The 18,862-nt window shown below is 45.0% G+C and overlaps 1 protein-coding gene across 2 annotated transcripts in view; it reads left to right on the plus strand.

The window, feature by feature from the left end:
- The window catches only part of MMRN1 (multimerin 1), an 89,568-nt gene extending 71,091 nt beyond the window's left edge, over positions 1-18,477 (plus strand). For both annotated transcript variants that reach the window (XM_063135329.1, XM_063135330.1), the window contains exons 7-8: positions 8,939-9,085; positions 17,007-18,477. In XM_063135329.1, coding sequence (XP_062991399.1) covers positions 8,939-9,085; positions 17,007-17,428 — 569 coding nt within the window. In that variant the 3' untranslated portion in view covers positions 17,429-18,477. The remainder of the gene's footprint in view (positions 1-8,938; positions 9,086-17,006) is intronic.
- Positions 18,478-18,862: the final 385 nt, after the last annotated feature.

Raw genomic sequence — 18,862 nt, forward strand, 5'->3', positions numbered from 1 at the left:
CATTGGCTGTTTAGTGATTGCCTGGCTTTTGTGTGACTGAAATGCAACAATGGTAGCTCTTAGGGTCCATTGTGGCCATGTGGCCACTTTTACAGAGGATGTTCCTCCTTTGGAAGGGCTGACTTCTATTTGAAGGAGTCCTCTATCTGAAGGACTGTCCAATCCAGGTCCAAGTTAAGAACATAACAACATCAGAAATGCCATGCTGGATCAGACTGAGGGTCCATCTAGACTAGCACTCTGTTCACACAGTGGCCGGCCAGCTGTTGACCAGGGACCAACAAAGCAGGACATAGTGCAACAGCACCCTCCCACCCATGTTGCTCAGCAACTGGTGCACACAGGCTTACTGCCTCAGATACTAGAGGTAGCACATAGCCATCAGGGCTAGTAGCCATTGATAACCTTCTCCAGGAATTTATCCACCCCACCTTTAAAGCCATCCAAATTGGTGACCATCACAATTTAAAGATAAAGAACCATCAGAAAAAAGAACTGGACCATGAAGCTGCCCATCAACAGCTGATGGAGCAGGCACGCATACAGGTCACCTGGCAACAGTCTTGCCCACTATGGTCAGATGTATGGTATTTCTATTCAAAGTATAGTGATTATTTCTAAATTTGCATCTATACATATAAATTAGTGGATGCATATTTTATGCAATTCAGGTGTCCTCTTTCATCCTCTTGTTTTGGTGATGCCTGTCCTCTTTTTTGGCAATTCATGAGTAGCCACCCTACTATCTGTCAAGCAAGTAAGTGGGGAAGAGGAAGAGGAGGAGCAATAGCAGCTGTGGAAAAGGATGGTGAGAAGGTAGATGTACTAAAGGGGGGGGCATGGGGGTGCCCATGGGCCAGTGTGGTGTAGTGGCTAAGGTGTTGGACTGGGAGTCGGGAGATCTGGGTTCTAGTCCCCACTCAGTCATGGAAACCCACTGGCTGACTTTGGGCCAGTCACAGGCTCTTAGCCCAACCTACCTCACAGGGTTGTTGTTGTGAGGATAACATGGAGGGGAGGAGGATTATGTATGCAGCCTTGGGTTCCTTGGAGGAAAAAAGGTGTGATATAAATGTAATAAATAAAAGAAATAAAATAAAAATTAAAAATATGGAGGCAGCCAGAACTGACTCCCCCAGCCCCATTGCCCCAGATATTCTTCCAGCCTTAGTAACTTTTTTTTTCCTGGGAGAAAGTGACTCAGAGATGGACACAATTGCAGACATAGGGAATCTATTTGAAAGCATTGAGGAAAGGATAATAATTCTACACTGGAAAACAATGTGAAGGCTTGAGTTCCTCCCTCTCCCAAATCCCCCCAGGCTCTCCCCCTTGCTCAGACAGACATCACCCCAAGCTTTTAGGCCCCACCACTTTAGCCAAGACCTGAAACTCCCTATTGGAAACCTTCCTGAGGGAAGTGAGGTGCATGGAATATTGTTCAGCTTTAAACATAAATTCTGACACGGGGGGTATCTCAGACACCAAGGCTTTCGTCTTGTTTTGCTGTCTGGTGCCAAAGTGCCTCTTTAAACATCTTTTGCACTTTGCATTTTAATTGTGAGAGATAGATCGTTATCCTAATTCACTTTGACTTGTCATGCTTCAACTTTGTATATTCGGTACAATAGGTCAGGAGACAGATGAAAGGGTTTTTTGTTGTTGTTTGTAATTTAGAACAGAGGGAAAGCACTGGAGACTGTCGTTCTCTGTCTTTATAGTAATGAATGTGGCTACAGCAACAGCTCCTTATGGTCACAGTGCGGTCAGGGATCCCAAAACTGACCTCTTGTTAGTAGGGGAAGAGAACGGAATATGTCCTCTCCACTCATTCACTTCTCAGGTCCCTTTAGGTCAGTGGTTCTCAACCTTCCTAATGCCGTGACCCTTTAATACAGTTCCTCATGTTGTGGTGACCCCCAACCATAAAATTATTTTCGTTCTTCTCTACACGATCCATTCTCATGGGATGGTTTGCTAATGAAAATAAAACATAACAATAGCTTTAATAATACAAAAGATGATACATGACATAGTTCAGTCAATACAGTTTCCTAAGACCATCGGAAATACGTGTTTTCCAATGGTCTTAGGCGACCCCTGTGAAAGGGTCGTTCGACCCCCAAAGGGGTCCCGACCCACAGGTTGAGAACCGCTGCTTTAGGTGATGGACAAAAATACCCAGTGGTTTGGCCATCTCTGAAGCACAAACAGACCGAAATATCCTCCATCATTATTACTTTGGCTCCCACTCAAGAGTGTTGAGACAGAGGACTTTTATTTGCAAAACACTGAGCTGGTACGTGGCACGTCAGCGGCCCCAAGGGCAGGCGCATGACGCAACAATCTTGTAGGTCTGGGACAGGGTCAGTGCCTTTAAGGGGGGGGCTGGCTGGGAACCCCACATATAGAGTGACCTTATGGAAAGGAGGACAGGGCTCCTATATCTTTAACAGTTGGATAGAACATTTGTAGGCATGCAGCACCGGGTGAAATTCTCCCTTCATCACAACAGTTAAACCTGCAGGAGCTATACTAGAGTGACCAGATACAAAAGTGGACAGGGCTCCTGAGCTCTTCACCAGGTGATGCATGCACGAGAATGACACCTGCTGAAATTCCCTTTTCCATACAACTGTTAAAGATGCAGGAGCCCTGTCCTCTTTCTCATACGGTCACCCTACCCATATACAATGCCTTATGTTTCCTTATGGAAGAAAGGCAGAATGTAAATGTCATTAAGAGTAAAAATGACTAACGTTTGCATGGTGCATTTTTATGGGAGGAAAGCAACAAGTGGGACCCACTACAAAATGTTGCTGTGTGGAGTGCTCCTGTCCATTGTTCCAGCCAGATAAGTCCTCCCCTGGGAGACTCCATTCCATTTCCCCTCCTGCCCAGTAGAGGTTGGTGGCTCTGATTTCAGTGGGGCTGTGAATCCATTCCAGGTATCAGTCAGTGCCAGTCAGAACTCTGAGAAATATCGCAGGTGCCAAACCCTATCCCAAAATAAAACTGAGCAGCAAGGCAGAGAATTATACGGTTTTATTAATACAGTTTAAAACAGCAAAGTTAAAAGACTAGGATGATAAACTGTCAAAATACTGGGTCAAGAAGGAGGTCTTCACCTGGCACTGCTGAAGACCTCAGAGATCTGATCTTCTGACTTCTTGCTTCCCTGTTGGGTTTTGGTACTGCAGAGGTGTGGTAGGCAACTGGGGCAGGAGCATCATGGTGTGGGGCTGGGGAACATGGGTGGGATGGAAGTCGCACATGGGAGACTTGGTAGGCACTGTTTCCATGGGCTGCACAACCTGCAGGTGCTGTGTTGCCAACTCCTGAGCTAGGGATTGCCTGGACTTCTTCCGGGATGGTCACCCTCAGTTTAAATGGGCCACGTGATATCACGGGCATTGCGCCTGTCGTGGCTGCCATTTTTTTTAAAGGGCCAGTGCGCTCCAGCGAAAATTAAAAGATAAGAAAGAAAAAAATGATCCCTGACCCCACTCCCCACCTCACTCCTGAGGGTCCTGGACTCCCCCCCCATCCCAGCTCCTTCCCTCTGATGACCCCCACTACTTGTGGGGAAGAGGGAAGAAGCCAGGACGGGCACCCACACCACACACAGTCCTCCCGATCATCCCAGGACCGCATGTAAAACTGGGATAACTGAAGTCTCAGTTATCCCAGGAAAATGGATGGAACATCCCTCCCTGATCCTGGGATCTGCTGTGCATCATTTGGACACACAGGGATGATCCTGGGATGATCCCTCCCAAAACCAATGGTGTAAAAAGGGCTTCTAACACAACTCCAGTCTTCCTTGAGTAATATATACCCCTGCTTTCCTCAAAATTCTTTACATGTTTTTGCCTATTTGCTTAAAAATTCCCATTAGGCTAAATTTTGGTGGCAACTCTGTTTGCAAGAGAACTTGCCTCGTGGTACCTTTGAAGAGGGAAGTTCATACATTAAGGACTCACCAGTATAAGAAAGATGCTGGAAGAGGCCTCCCTCATGTTCACCTCATTGGCACGAGTGTCTTCCTGACCACCTTTGCTTCTACCTGTCATGGTAGTCTTGCAGGCAGAGGGAATTTTGTTTGTTTGTTTGTATCAGGGTCATTCAATTATATGAGTCTGACCTGCAATCTGAAGCCACACAATTCAGGCATAAGTCTACCTCTTCGGGGAGAACGAGGCCACAGTCTAGAGTAGAGTCTGGAGTTTTTGTTTTGTTTCATTTGTCTCTAAGGCAAGGCAAATCATAAATGTAAAGCCACATAAGGCAGCGTTTCTTCTTCTGTTGCTGACATTTGAAGTGCACTCATACACTCCTTTATCCTGGGCCTTATTGTTGTGAGAGATGGCGTTGGCGGAGGTAGAGGAGATGAGAAAATAATTACTTAAGCCAACTTCGGAAACTCTTTGGCATGTTGCAGACCATAAACCTCATCTGTCTAAGCTCGGGTGTGTAGGGGGGAGGGAAGAAGGGGGGGCACATTGCACAAAGCGCACAAAGCTTTGCATTCAGCCCGTCCAACTCCGATTCATCACCAGCGAAGTGCTGTGACGGAACGCGGTGGCATCTGAAATGACTGGGCTGGAAATTAAAAGATAGCTCAGCGCGCCGGTGAAGTGCCTGTGAAAAGAGGCAATTCCACACATCTGCCGGCAATCAGCACTCATTCTGAAACACCCTTTTCATCACCCGTACCTACCTACTTACCTCTTGAGCGTTCCAGGCATTTCTTTCAAGACTCGCCTGGCAATCTCGTCGCGAGAACACGCGTGCCCCCATTGTCACCGCTTCGGAGTCTTAGGAGCTGAGTGCGTTGAATGGTCACTGGTAATTCAATTTGTTTAATCCCTAGATGATAGAGAACAGTGATTTGCAGAGGACAGTTCAAGGCGGTGGGGTGGGGGGAGGGGAGGCATCCAATTGCATCTGGCACTTAAGCCTGATTTATACATGCAATTGAATCGAATGATCATATTGTGCCTGTATCAGTCCAGGCTGCAGGTAGGAGTTGTAGGTTTTGTTTGTTTGCCTGTTTGTGTGTATGTCTGTGTGTATCCTAAACTTTTTTGGGGCAGTATCCAATGCCAGCTCTAAACACGTTACATTCACAGGAACAACCATTGGCACAACAAGAAAGTACCACTTGCTAGCTCCACCCAAGATGCTACCCCAAACTACCCCTTCTGGAGTTGTCCTATTTTGGAACTGGTAGTTTCATGTCATTTCTGGTTATGCTAGCGAGTGCTACTTTCCCGTTATGTTCCTGCTTCAGCAGCGGCAGTGTTGGATACCACCCTAAGTGGTGTACAAAGATTAAAAAATGATATAGACTTTCAGTGTGAAAGACACAAGAGAAAAGGGGGGGAAGTGTGGGGAAGAGTTTTAAAAGCCAAGAAGGTATTCCCCCCCCCTTAAGTTAAACTAGACATGCTGTGAAGGGAGGGGGGAAGCCATAATTGTCCTAAAATATTTAATCAACTGATTCTCACCAGTATTGCTGCAGTGCTGTGCCTTAGTGCTCATGCACTCACATGGTTGTTGGTGTGGTGCATCCCAACCCCACTCCTGGAGATCCTGGAGATGAAGTTGAATCTTGAACAAATCTCTAGCAATTTACACTAACGTTTTTAAAGGGCAACCCCAAAATCTCTCCCAAAGGTAAAGTTAGCGACAACGATTTACCAGTTTCCAGAGTCAGATTGTCTCTGGTAAATAAGGAAAGTTGGAGCATCAGTTTAATGCTCTATGTGTGTATGTACTGTGTTTTAGAGTTTTAAATTTTGTATTCTTGTTTTTATCTCAATTTTAGAATTTCTGTAAACCGCCCAGAGAGCCCTGGCTATGGGAGCGGTATATAAGTATAATAAATAAATAAATAAATAAATAAACCCCAATATTTCAGCACATTATTTTTTAAACCCTCACACTATGAGCCAAGAGAAATGTTGACTTGGAAATCGCAAACAGGAAGTGAGTTTCAGTTCTCTGAGAGTCAGTATGGTGGTAGGGTAGCTATATGGCCTACATGGCAAAGCAAAGTCCTCTGCTTTGAAGACTGTCAGAGGTAGGGATGTTGCAGGTGCCTGACTGGGTCCGGGAGTCTGGTGGACTTCCACATATCTGCCCTCCGAACCCAGTTCACTGGGCCGTGGTGCGTTCACGGGTCTGCTCTTTGAGTGGCCTGCAGCTCAGCAACTGTCCAGCAGCCTCCCACCCTCGTCTGGAGGCTCCATTATTTGCAACAATGGCAGCTCCGGAAATTGTGTATTTCCCAAGTTGCATAAATGGGGCCTTAGCAGCTGCCATTTACACAGCTTGGGAAATGCACAATTCCTGGAGCTGCCATTGTTGCACACAACAGAGTCTCTGGATAAGGGTGGGCAGCCTGGTGCTTTGTTGGGTGCTTGCTGGGCTGCGAAGAAGCTGGTGTAGCACTGGGTGTGGGCAGCAGCAGTGATTTTGGGGGTATATCCAATTAAGCTGGTCACAGGTGAGCCCATCTATCCATAGTCAGAGGACAGTCCTCTGTTTGAAGGCATCCCTCACTTGAAGGGCTGTCCAGTCCACGTCTACTTTTTAACAGGTCCAAAACCAGAAGAAGAAAGAGCAGAAGGCTCAAAGTAACCCATCCACTTAGCATCTGGCCAGCAGTAACACAAACCTTTGCCCACCATGGTACGATGGGTTGTATTTATCTTTAAATCAGAATAAATATTTCTGAATTTGCCTGTGTTCATATAACTGATCGTACTCACATTTTATGCAAATTGGTGTCCTCTTCTCCCTTCTTTTTTCGGTGAAGCACAACTGGCCACCCTCTATGGTGCAGTGGTCAGACTGCTAGGTTAGGTCCTGGGAGGCCCTGATTCAAATCCCCACTCACCCCTGATACTCACTGGGTGAACGTGCTCCAGTCACTCTCTTAGGCTAATCTCCCTCACAGGAAAATGTCAGGTGGGGAGCCATGTCGGCTTTCCTGAGCTCTTTGGAGGAAGGATGGGATATAAACCTAACAGTTAATAGGACTCATTGTAATGCATGGTTTTCATACACAATATACGTAAGTTTTGTGGGATGAACCATCCCAGTTTTATGTATATTAGCGTAATTGTGCATTAGCATAATTGGTTTTAATTATGTCACTAATTCAAAATACCTCCCCCCCCCAAAAAAAAATATTGGCCGAGAGTAAACATCAACCTGCAGTAGAGTTTTGGGTCTGATTCAGATACTTAGCCAAAGGTCCTGTTTCTGGGGTAATGTCCCATTCCTGTCATCGCAACTATGAAAGTACATCCCTGCCTTACCAGGAGCAGAAATATGCTTTAAGGATCAGGAAGGTCCACTTAGCAGGGATGCATGTTTAGAGAGATGTTGCTTCAGCAAGGACTAGGCTCCATCTGAGTAGTTTTCTAAGGGATGTTGTTGACCCACCCATTCCTGACTGGCCATTACGGCCCTGATCCAGAGCTTGCTTTCTCTTCATGAGTGGGGCTTAAGGATATTTGCCATGCCACCAAACAGGCACTGCATTGCTGTCTTTGTTTCTGGGGCGGAGTCCTGGGGCTGATCTTGGTGGGCCTGTAGCGATGCCATGGAACCAGTCTAGGTACTTTGGTTCTCCCAGTGCATTAGCCTCCTTGAGTGGGGCATCGCTTATCAGGAGGGTTATCAGCATCCTATCACTGCCCCTGATCCTGATGACTACTTGGACCAGGGACTGCATTCTCTGCCTCTTTTGCTCCACCAGTTTCAGGGTTCTCCTGCCAGAAATGTCTTGGGATACAACAATTAGAGTAGCTGGCAGATCTACTTGTACCACACTCGTAGTACAATAGTACACAGAAACCTAAATGTGCTGATGGTCTCTCTTTTTGGAAATGGGAGAATTGTGCAATTCACACTGCTGTACATTCAGACATCCACATGGTGCAGGCACATCATACACTACATTATGGGTGTGATTGAGAGGGTCATGTACCTACTCTTTAATTACAAGATAACTGGGTTCAAATTCCAGCTCTGCCCTGGACTAGGGCAAGTCATCCAAAAACAATTTTCCATCTGTAAAATGGGAGCAGGACTGTAAAGCACTAGGTGGTATTTTAATCACGAATGAAATACAGTTTGACAGCCTTTGCAGCAGGCACACAGGACCAGGCTGAGTGCTTCCCTTAGATTGGCAGAAATGATGAGTGATTAGTCATTCGAGACCTGATCCCAACAGGACCAGCAAACAGTATCTGACTAAATTCCCCAGAGGCAAATAACATTTTGGAAACAAAAATACACCACCCTGGAATACAGCATAATGTCTATGCAAATTTCTATGCATAATGTCTATGGCTATATTTCTTCCCATAAGAATTTAATTTGGTCCGTATTTTTAAGTGAACCCATCTAAATCACACTTCCTGGACCCAGACTAATATATGGATCACTTCTCCAAATTTTGAGATGCAGTTCTCTGCTCAAAAAGTGTCTATGAAAAAATGTGTGTGTTAGGAGTTTTTTAAAATGTGCATATTAGAGAAGTGGCATACAGAAATGTGTATATTGCCTGATGTTGCAAACAGAAATGTGTACGTTAGAGGAGATTGCATACAAAACAAAAGTGTTTCTTTGTATATTCTTTTTTTTTAACACCCCCCCCCCCCAAAAAAAAAGATTGCAGACTGATGCAGAAATTGGACAGAAGAGACTTATCACTGAATACCTGCGAAACCGATGTGGGCTGGAAATAAACCGATGTGTCCATCTTAGCTTTAGATGCAAATACATCTGCGGATAGCTGGAGACTAAAATACCTGATTTGGATTTTAGAAGAAAAAAAATGTTTCCAAAGAGTTGTTGAAGACTCCTTGCTTCGGTGCATAATTACTGTGGCAATTCATGTTGTTGTTCTCCTTCAATCCAGATGATTATCTGAGATGCAGCAGCTCCCCGTGCCAAAATGGAGGGACCTGTGTCAATGAAAGGAAGAACTTTGTCTGCGCTTGCCGCTATCCCTTTGGAGGAGCCAACTGCAGCACAAAGATGGTGGACGAACAGGCTCCGGCTGTAGGCAAGTATATGTAAAATCTCGCAACTCCTCCACCTGCCTCTCTAGCTGCAGGCCAGAGATCAAGCGAAAGAGAACACATTCGTTCCCCTAGTTTTTCTGAATAAAGGCTCCTTAGTGGCAGAGGGTTTTTTTAAAGCATCCAGTTCCAGACAAGAGTCCACAATCCTCTGTTTCAATGCACCCCACCTTGCAAAGATTTCTTTCACAGGCCTATCGATAAAAAATAATAATAACAAGCAGGCCTGCGGTGGATTGAACAAGCTGGTCGTTAGCCAAGCAGTACGATCATAAATAGGCCAGAGCAAAGTGGCAATTTTTGTTCCAAAAGCTGTGAAATTGCATTATCGGTCAATTGCATGTGCAACAAAGGCGGCACTTTCCATGTCATCGAAATTCGAATCTGAGGATCGTGTGCATGATAGAAACCCTTTTCACATGTTCACTAAACTAAACACATAGGGCATGTCTACACCAGGGGAGGCGATGGGGAGGATCTCGCGATATGCTGATCGCAAGATCCTCCTCCTCAGTCCACATGCAGGGAAGAAGGGGGATGTTACGCACACCATTTTAAAAAAAATAAAAATACAGGACCTGGAGCGCACCTGCGCTCCAGCACAAAAATAAGTTTAAAAAAAGAAGAAGCCCTGACCCTATTCCCCTCCCCGCCCCTGATGGGCACAGAGTGCCTGAAGAGCTCCATGCCTGGTTCCTGGCTCCTCGTGTTTACTCATGAGGAGCCGTGATGAAACCGGGATGGTTGCCCACACCTCCCATGGTCTTGAGATGATCCTGAGACCACAGGAAAAATCAGGCTAAAAGCTGTCCCAGTTATCCAGGGGAAATGGAGGGATCATCCCTCCCTGCCCCCGGGATCCCCTGTGCATCATGTGGACACACAGGGATGATCCCAATGTGATCCCCAGGATAAGCCATTGTCTAGACATGCCCATAGAGAAGAGGAATCAAGATTGTGCCTGTAATCCCTGCTCCTGACCTTCCCATGTTCAGACAAAGATGTGAATTGTGCCTATGAGTCTACACGATGCACAGGCTCCATCCGCTGAACAAAGGTCCCTGAATTAGGCAAATTTTGTAAAATTGTTCTGTCTACGTTTCATGGATTGTCAGGTGACTTCCTTCTTGTTATCCTCTCATTGGCAGAATTGGAATTTTTTTTTCAATTTCCCAAATTTGCACATTTTTTTTACAACATGGAAGGTGCAGCCCCAAAGCAGACATTGTGGGACAGGCCACATCCTCCATATAGCAGTCATTTTGTTGTGGTACCCACAGCACTTTCTCAAATTCCAAAATGTGCCCAGAAAGGTAGGAGACCCCTATTCTAGGCACATGAATCAATGTGGAAAAGGTTCCTTTAAGGTAGAACGTCTAAAAATCAGCAGGGTAGACATATGCTGCATTCGTCCCTGGATTGATTTTTGTTTACTCCTGGTAAAGTTCCTCCAACCAGGCTGTGTATAAATACACTTGAGATCCAATGAATATAAATACACGTGAGATCCTGTCTCAGGACACAAGGACCATGTCTTAGGCCCATTTAGTGCAATGGAGATGGAAGCTTTCCTTTATGGATCTTCTTTCATCTGCTGAAATGAGGGGGGAAGTCTCTGGCCTTTGCTAGACCTACCTGATAATCTAGTGGTGAGGAGGGGAGAGCCCGCGATGCAACTTATAGCAGGCTCTCAACGTAGTCTATACCTCAGGCATGACGAGGTCAAGAAAGGACCCCGTCGCGTCCGGCATTTTTCCGTCTTAAAGGGGCCATGAGCACGAATGCTCGTGCGCTCAGGTAAGTGGGGTTTTTTTAAAAAATAATGGCTTTCCCCACTCCCCTCACCCTAGCCCTGATGGCCGCAGTGCTCCTGAGGAGGGCTGCGCCCTGTCCGCTGCTTTCCCCGGCTACTCGCGTGTAATTGCGGTTGCCAGGGAAAGCAGCGGAACGGTCTACACGCTCATGGTCTCAGGCTCAGCCCGAGGCCGCGGAAAATACCGTGCCAAAAGTGGTGCCCGTTACCCCGGGGAAAGGGAGGGGTGACCCCTGCCTGAGCCTGGGATCCCCTGTGCGTCATCTGGATGCACAGGGGCGATCCCGGGTATCAACCCAGGCTAACCCGTCGTCTAGCTAAGGGCTATATTAACAGGATCTTCATGTCCTTAGAGATTTTGGGAAATACTTGCTTTTGGTTGTGCAACACATCCTCATAGAGTTTGGACTCTGCTGTCCTCCTCATTTTCTATCGGTCACTGTCCAATATCTGCCACTGTAGATTCCCCTGCCCCCATAGGCTTTTTTTCTGATCCAGTAAGCAGAATGATAGATGAGAAGGGGCTGAGAGAAGGGGGAATTACCTGGGCTGGCCAGCACCATTCTCCACTTTTCCCATCGGCCACCCCTCCATCATTGATTTCCTGTCCACCATGCACAGTGTCTCTATGCACAGAGGGGCTGGAGTGTGGCCTTTGGCTTTAAGGTTCAACAGGATTCTTCACCATTTTTGCTGCAGTCTCTTAGAATCATTAACACATACATTTAAAATAATTGGCACTAGAAGCCATCCCTGCAGTAGGACCTTGAAAATGGAGGTGGTATCGCTGTGGTTTTCTTATGCTTCAAGTCTTGGGAGGGATTGTTTAGTTGATTAATCATTCAGCCATCTTGCTTGACTCTTCTCAAGAACATATAGCAGTTTCCCAAAGAACTCAGCAACAAAGGGAGATGCACCCAGCTGTCTGATGAGTAGAAGGGCCAGTTCTAGGATGAGCAGGCCCCAAGTGAAGTGTCTCACATGGGCTCCCTCTAGGAGAACTTTGAGAACTTTGTTCAAATGGGAGCATGCCCCCATTTGAAGCCCTGAATGCGATCTAGAGCACAGGTCTGCTGAAAATGATTGCATGATTGTCAAACACGTCCTCCTGTCTGTCTCGTTCCTGATTCCCAGTTTGATTTGCACGTGTTTCCGAAGTTGTGCAGATTTCTCCAGTTAGATTGAATCAGCCCTGCTTCACTCTATGAAGGGAATTCATAGCAATCCCCTGTTTGATCATTGCGTCCTATGTGCAAATCCCCCATTGGAGCAAAGCAAGCAGCGATGGCAAACGCAAACGGGAATTGAGCATGAGATGAGCAGGAAGATGATGTCTGGAGAATCCTGGCGATCTCAAACATTGTTCATTCACCCATCCCTAGCTCCCAACTTCATCAGTGTGCCTCCCTGGTAGGTTTGCGTTGCAACAGAAGCAGTAGGTGGCTGCAGCACTCCAATGGCATCCAGACTATATGGAAAGGAGGGCAGGGCTCCTGTATCTTTAACAGTTGTATTGAAAAGGGTATTTCAGCAGGTATCATTTGTATGCATGCAGCACCTGGTGAAATTCCCTCTTCATCACAACTGCTAAAACTGCAGGAGCTATACTAGAGTGACCAGATACAAAAAGAGGGCAGGGCTCCTACAGCTTTAACTGTTGTGATGAAGAGGGCATTTCACCAGATGCTGCACGCATACCAATGACACCTGCTGAAATTCCCTTTTCTATACAGGAAAGATATATGAGCCCTGTCTACCTTTTCATACGGTCATCCTATCCATTGGAGCCACTCTGTTAACAGAGCCACAATGCCTCTGATGTAGAATCACTTGGGGAAATTAAAATGGAGCTCATAGGGTGGCCATGTATCCTCTTTTACAGAGGACAGTTCTCTATCTGAAAGGCTGCCAAAAGACCATCCTCTGTCTAGAGTAGGATAACCATATGAAAAGGAGGACAGGGCTCCTGTATCTTTAAAGTTGTATAGAAAAGGGAAGTTCAGCAAGTGTCATTTGAATGTATGTAGCACCTGGTGAAATTTCGTCTTCATCATAACAGTTAAAGCTGCAGGAGCGCTGCCCTCTTAACCAGATACAAAAGAGAGGAGGGCTCCTGCAGCTTTAACTATTGTGATGAAGAGGGAATTTCATCAGGTGCTGCATGTATACCAATGACACCTGCTGAAAATCCCTTTTCTCTACAACTTTTAAAGATACAGAAGCCCTGTCCTCCTTTTCATATGGTCACCCTAACACTATGGTAAGATGTACTGTATTTCTATTTAAACCCTAAGAGTTATTTCAAGTTTTTGCATCCATGCATATAAATTAACTTATGTAGATTCTATGCAAAACTGTGTCTTATTTTGTCCTCTTTGGGGGTGATTCACATGTGGTGAGCCTCCTTCAAGACCCAGACAAACAGTGAAAATGATTATTTAAAGGGGAGCCTAGAGCAGGGATCTTTATGGGGTAGGGGGGACATTAATTGGGGACTTCAACAGCTTCCAGCAGATGCAGTGTTCTGCCATTGGGTCTCTGAGATACACATTCTGTATGATACAGGCCATATTCACACCATGCAGTTTTAAACATATTCTAAAAATATGGGCTGTACAGCTGCAATGTCATTCACGAAAAGTCCCTTAAGTAAGCTGCAATGTTCATAAAAATCTGGGAGGTATTTGTATCTGGATTTCAGCTCTTTTATTTATTTTATTTATTTATTTATTATTGCATTTATATCTCACCTCTTTTCCTCCAAGGAACTCATAGTCCTCCTCCACCATTTTATCCTCACAACAACAACCCTGTGAGGTAGGTTGGGCTGAGAGTCTGTGATTGGCCCAAAGTCACCCAGTGGGTTTCCATGGCCGAGTGGGGACTAGAACCCGGGTCTTCCGACTCCCAGTCCAACACTTTAGCCACTACACCACACTGGCTGTTGCATTCACACAGACCCTGTTCTGCTGAGAATTTCAATTTCAGCAATAACAGTCCCTGAGACCCTTGCCATAAAAAAATGTATAAACAAAGATTTGCATTCCGGATAACACAAAATGTGTGTTTTATGCTCTTCTGCCACTACCTGGTTGCTTCCCAATAATTTTTACAGCGGTGGAGCCATTGGTTCATATGCTATGGGCAAGGAAAAGAAACAAAGACTGTTTATATTTCCTACATTCATTATTATTATTTCTATTACTCTTAAGCTTCCAGATCTCTTCAATATTTGCTGGGAACTTGCAAGCAAATTTTAGGCTGCACAACACATGCAAATATGTTACATTTGTAGAAATGTACGACACAGACATTGGAGGGAGTTATGAAAGCTTTTCTTCCTAATCATGCAGCGCAGTTGGGACTGAAATTTCTTTTCTGATCCTGATTTTTTTTTTTTAAAAAAAAAAGAAGTCCCCCCCCCCTCCTTGTTGGTACATTTGACGCTAATTGTGGAGAAAATTGCTTTCTATACAGTACTTAAGAATTCATTCTGCTTTTCTTCTTTAGCTTCTTGAAAATTTGACAGGAGGCCTGGGGGGAGAGTTTACAACTACCCTTGTGTCTGCTATACAGAGTTGATCCCATTTATGTCGGCAATTCCGCATGAGGAGAAGACGACAAAAGGGAGATCTGGGTGTTATGGCAGACATGGGGTGAATGCCGAAAATAGCAGCCCTATGTATAGCTCTTCCTACTCTCCTCTTGTTAAACTCTCTCTGTGACATGGCAGCATTATGCAAATTTCTCCACGCTTGCTTTGCATTGTTGGCTTGTGGGGATGGGCAGACAGGGGAGAACTCAGCACAAGATCACAACACGGGGAAAGAATGATCGGAGGCCACCAGATTAAAAATGGAAAAAAATGGAAGGAGAGAATGATTTCTTAGCCTGATGCATTTGAACTTCAAATCTTACAACTCTTCCTCAAGGGTAAAACAGCAAAAGAGAGCAATCCTACCCCCTTGTCTATGAAGGACCATAGAATGCAGTGGGTGTCTGCCTCCACGGCCAGAGGCAGAGCTCTGACCCTGGAGAAGAAGATCTGACTGTGGATCTCTCCACCTGTGGACAGCTCTGCAATGGTTCCCTTCCCAAGGTTGGGACTCCAACCTTGGAGTGGGAGAGAACGGTCTCTCATGGTCCCCATCTCTATTCCTGGCAGTCAGGGCACATTAGATGGGATCGGAGGCTTGTCTAACAAAATTGCTTTAAAGGAGGATGGAATGGCCTCCATTGCTCCCTCCTGCCCTGCCGGTAAGCATCTGGCAGGGTGTAGCATGGATGGACACACACACACACACAATCTCAGAGGCCTCTATCGTTTGTGTGTCTAGCTCACAGAATTTCTCCTGAACTGTCTTAAGTTTCTCCTGAACTCTCATTTGTCCTCCTTATGAAATATTTCACACAAAGTTTGTCAAAACTCAAGAAAGATTTAATGAAGATGTCAGGTAAGTATTCTTAAAGGTGCAATCCCACAAATGTTTAGACATGTTTAGCATGCTAGATGGGGAATGCTGGGAGTTAAAGGAGTTTTCTCTGTCTAAACATGCATATGTTTGTGTCCTAAGAGTCTTTACTTGTGGCCCAAGCTAGATATGATGCCATTTGGGAAATTAGCAATTACATCACAGGTTTGGGGTGTTTTGGGGTGGAGGGAAAGGAGGTAGCATAGGGGCAATATGGACGGGAACCCTGGCATAGGCGTGCACAATGGGTGTGCCAGGTGTGCCCAGCACACCCTAATATCTCGAGCAGTAAGCACCAAATTGAGGGGGGCATTGAGTAGGGATTCAGAGGAGGATTGAGATGCAGTAAGTGCTCCGCTGACAAACCCCTCCCCCTGGCAGTAGGAGCAAAAAGAAATCACCCTGCTGGGAGCCTCTCTGCCAGAAGCCATACTTCAAAGAGTCCAGGAGGAGGGACCCCAAAGGCTAATATTGCCTGGTAAGCCCCCTCTCCAGCCAGTGTCACCATAAAGCCCCACCAATGCTGGGCCCTCCTGTGGTCAAGTAAGCCAAACACTGAGTAGGGCATCAGTGCCTACAGTGTTTAATAAATAAATGAATAAAAATAATGTTCTTTATGACTTATTCAATAAATGTTCAGCTTTTTAAAAAATTCCCTGAGTGTGCACCCTAATGAAATCTGCTGCACACACTTATGCACCTTGGCAGGGGAGTAGGCAGGTTTAAACCCTTTGCTCCTTACTACAGTCCCAATCCAGATTAGCAGCTCCCATACTTGCTAGTTACATGAGAAGGAAAGCTTCCATTGGTGCAAATGGGAGCTTTCCTTTCAATGTAAATAGCCGTTGTGGGAGGGAGGGCTGATCCACATTACAGCAAAGAGCTAAAGTCCCTTGCATTGAGCAGGGGGTTGGACTCGATGGCCTTGTAGGCCCCTTCCAACTCTGCTATTCTATGATTCTATGATTCTCCCCACTGGCAAGGTTCCAGTGTGGATTAGGCTAGGAATGCATGAGGAATTGGTTTCAGGTGTGTTTGTTTCTTTGTTTTGATCAGAGATTTACTCAGTTCGCAATTACTTTTGAAAAATGCTTTCTTTTGAAAAAATGTGCACAAGTATGCTTTCATCAATGGGAGGAGAATGCATACATTTCAAAGGAGCACATAATAGCTGCGTATATCTGGGAAAATACACATGGATTTTTCATGTGAAAAAAATAATAAAGCTCGCAATCTGATACAGATTTGAGTCGGAATGAGCTTCAAGATAGAATCCAGAGATTTTGGTGAGCTTGAATTTTGCTGGTTTGCACATGCCTACGATGTGATTCATGGAATTGCTAATTGCATGAACTGCATCACATCTAAATTTGGCCCTGAGGAAGATTCTTAAGACTTTGATACATGTTGGGCTAACTAATCAACCTCTGTACAACTTTGAAGTCTACTATCTCTTTGTTTTCAAGCATTATTGGTTGTTACAGGGAAGAATTAAGGAATTAGAGACCACTGCCTGCCATTTTCACTAGCAGAGCCATGTCTGCCATGATATCTAGTTCTCCCCAAAGGGTGTTTAGCAAATATATGTATCCTTACAATGTTTTTTTTTCCCCTTTGCAGATTTTTCAAAAGGGTCTTACAGGTATGCACCAATGGTGGCCTTTTTTGCTTCACACACTTACGGGATGAATTCTCCTGGTCCTATTCGATTTAACAATCTTGATGTCAACTATGGATCCTCCTATGTCCCAGCGAATGGAAGGTTCCGTGTGCCTTATCTTGGTGTTTACGTCTTTGAATACACCATTGAATCAAACAGCCCGATCATCTCAGGCTACCTAGTGGTCGATGGAATAGACAAGCTAGCTTTCCGGTCTGAAAATGCCAGTGAGAACAAATATGTGGAGCGAATGGTTAAGGGAGATGCCTTACTGGAATTGAACTATGGACAAGAAGTTTGGCTCAGGCTGGCAACAGGCTCCATCCCAGCCAAATATCCACCCGTAACTACATTTACTGGCTACATATTATACCGTACATAAATCAGTTGCACACAAAGCTATAAAGGGCAAAGGAAGCACAGTTGTTCTTTCCCTTTGCTTTGACACTTATTCTACCCAATAAAGTGAATCTCAATTAGGGTCACCACTTTTATTTTGGGTAGGACTCCTGTGCTTTTTACAGCAACATGAGAGACAGAAATTAAACTAGAAAAACGTTTCCCATCCCTGTATGTCTATGCTGCAGAAAACTTAATGGTTGCATTTCTGCTTGTCATGTAGTTAAAAACAGAGGAGCCCTACCAGGAAATAGGTGGCAACTCTAATCCCATTAGATCATTCTCTGGATTTCAAATTTCCAAGAGTGCCAACGATCCCATCTTAGCTTGTATTGGCTCAATGGAAGACTTTGTAAAAGCTCTCCCGCTTTTATCAGGCACCTCATTATATGAATGTTTTTAGTATGTTCACAGTCTTATCCAGCTATTTCTTCATTTAAGAGCATAAAAAGTGCCCTGCTGGATCAGACCAAGGGTCCATCTAGTTTGTCATTCTGTTCACACAGTGGTTAACCAGCTGCCCATGGGAAACCCAGAAATAGGACATGAGTGTAACAGCCCTCTCTTACCCATGTTCCCCAGCAACTGGTGTACATAGGCATACTGCCTCCGATACTAGAAGGAGCAGATAGCTATGAGGAATATTGATGGCCTTCTTCTCCAGGTATTAGTCTAACCCCCTTTTAAAGCCATCGAAATTGGTGGCCATCACTACATTTTGCGGTAGTGAATTCCACAGTTTAACTATGTGCTGTGTGAAGAAGTACTTCTTTTTATCTGTCCTGAATCTCCCACCAATCAGCTTCATGGGGTGGCCCTGGGTTCTACTATTATGAGAGAGGTAGAAAAAGGTCTCTCTCCACATTCTCAGCAGCTTAATTTAGGGGGTTGAAAACTTTGTTGTGATTTTTGCTCCACCTGCGACTGATAACATTTGGCAGTCAGAAGCACATGTCATTCTACTGCAAACCACTCAGAGATCTATCAGTCAATTTTACCTTCTACCAACCCCTGACAGTCATCTAACTGTATGCTACTTTGGAGGCAGTTGCTGGGACAAAAGGTGCCACAGGAGTGGGAAAGACACATGTGATAAACCTGACCTTTGTGACTGGAATATTCACATATGCTCTTCAGCAGCATGGGATTTCTCCCAGCTTTTTGGGACCTTGGAAGGTTTGGATCCTATACCCAAATTGGCCACATTTTATTAAATTTGGTTCTTTATTTGCCAAATTGGGTTAAATTCAGTCCTTAGCTGAAGCTATGTGCAAAGTCCTTCTTTATACAAGATATATATGTGCACACTTGATTGGCTTACATTCAGTACCATATATTAAAACCCTGAATTCTTATTTGCACTTACTCCACTTTGCAATTAATCAGGTATGTAAAGTGTACTTTAAAAACAACAACT

This window comes from Elgaria multicarinata, chromosome 10 (genome assembly GCF_023053635.1).
Source record: "Elgaria multicarinata webbii isolate HBS135686 ecotype San Diego chromosome 10, rElgMul1.1.pri, whole genome shotgun sequence".
Classification (NCBI taxonomy): Eukaryota; Metazoa; Chordata; class Lepidosauria; order Squamata; family Anguidae; genus Elgaria; species Elgaria multicarinata.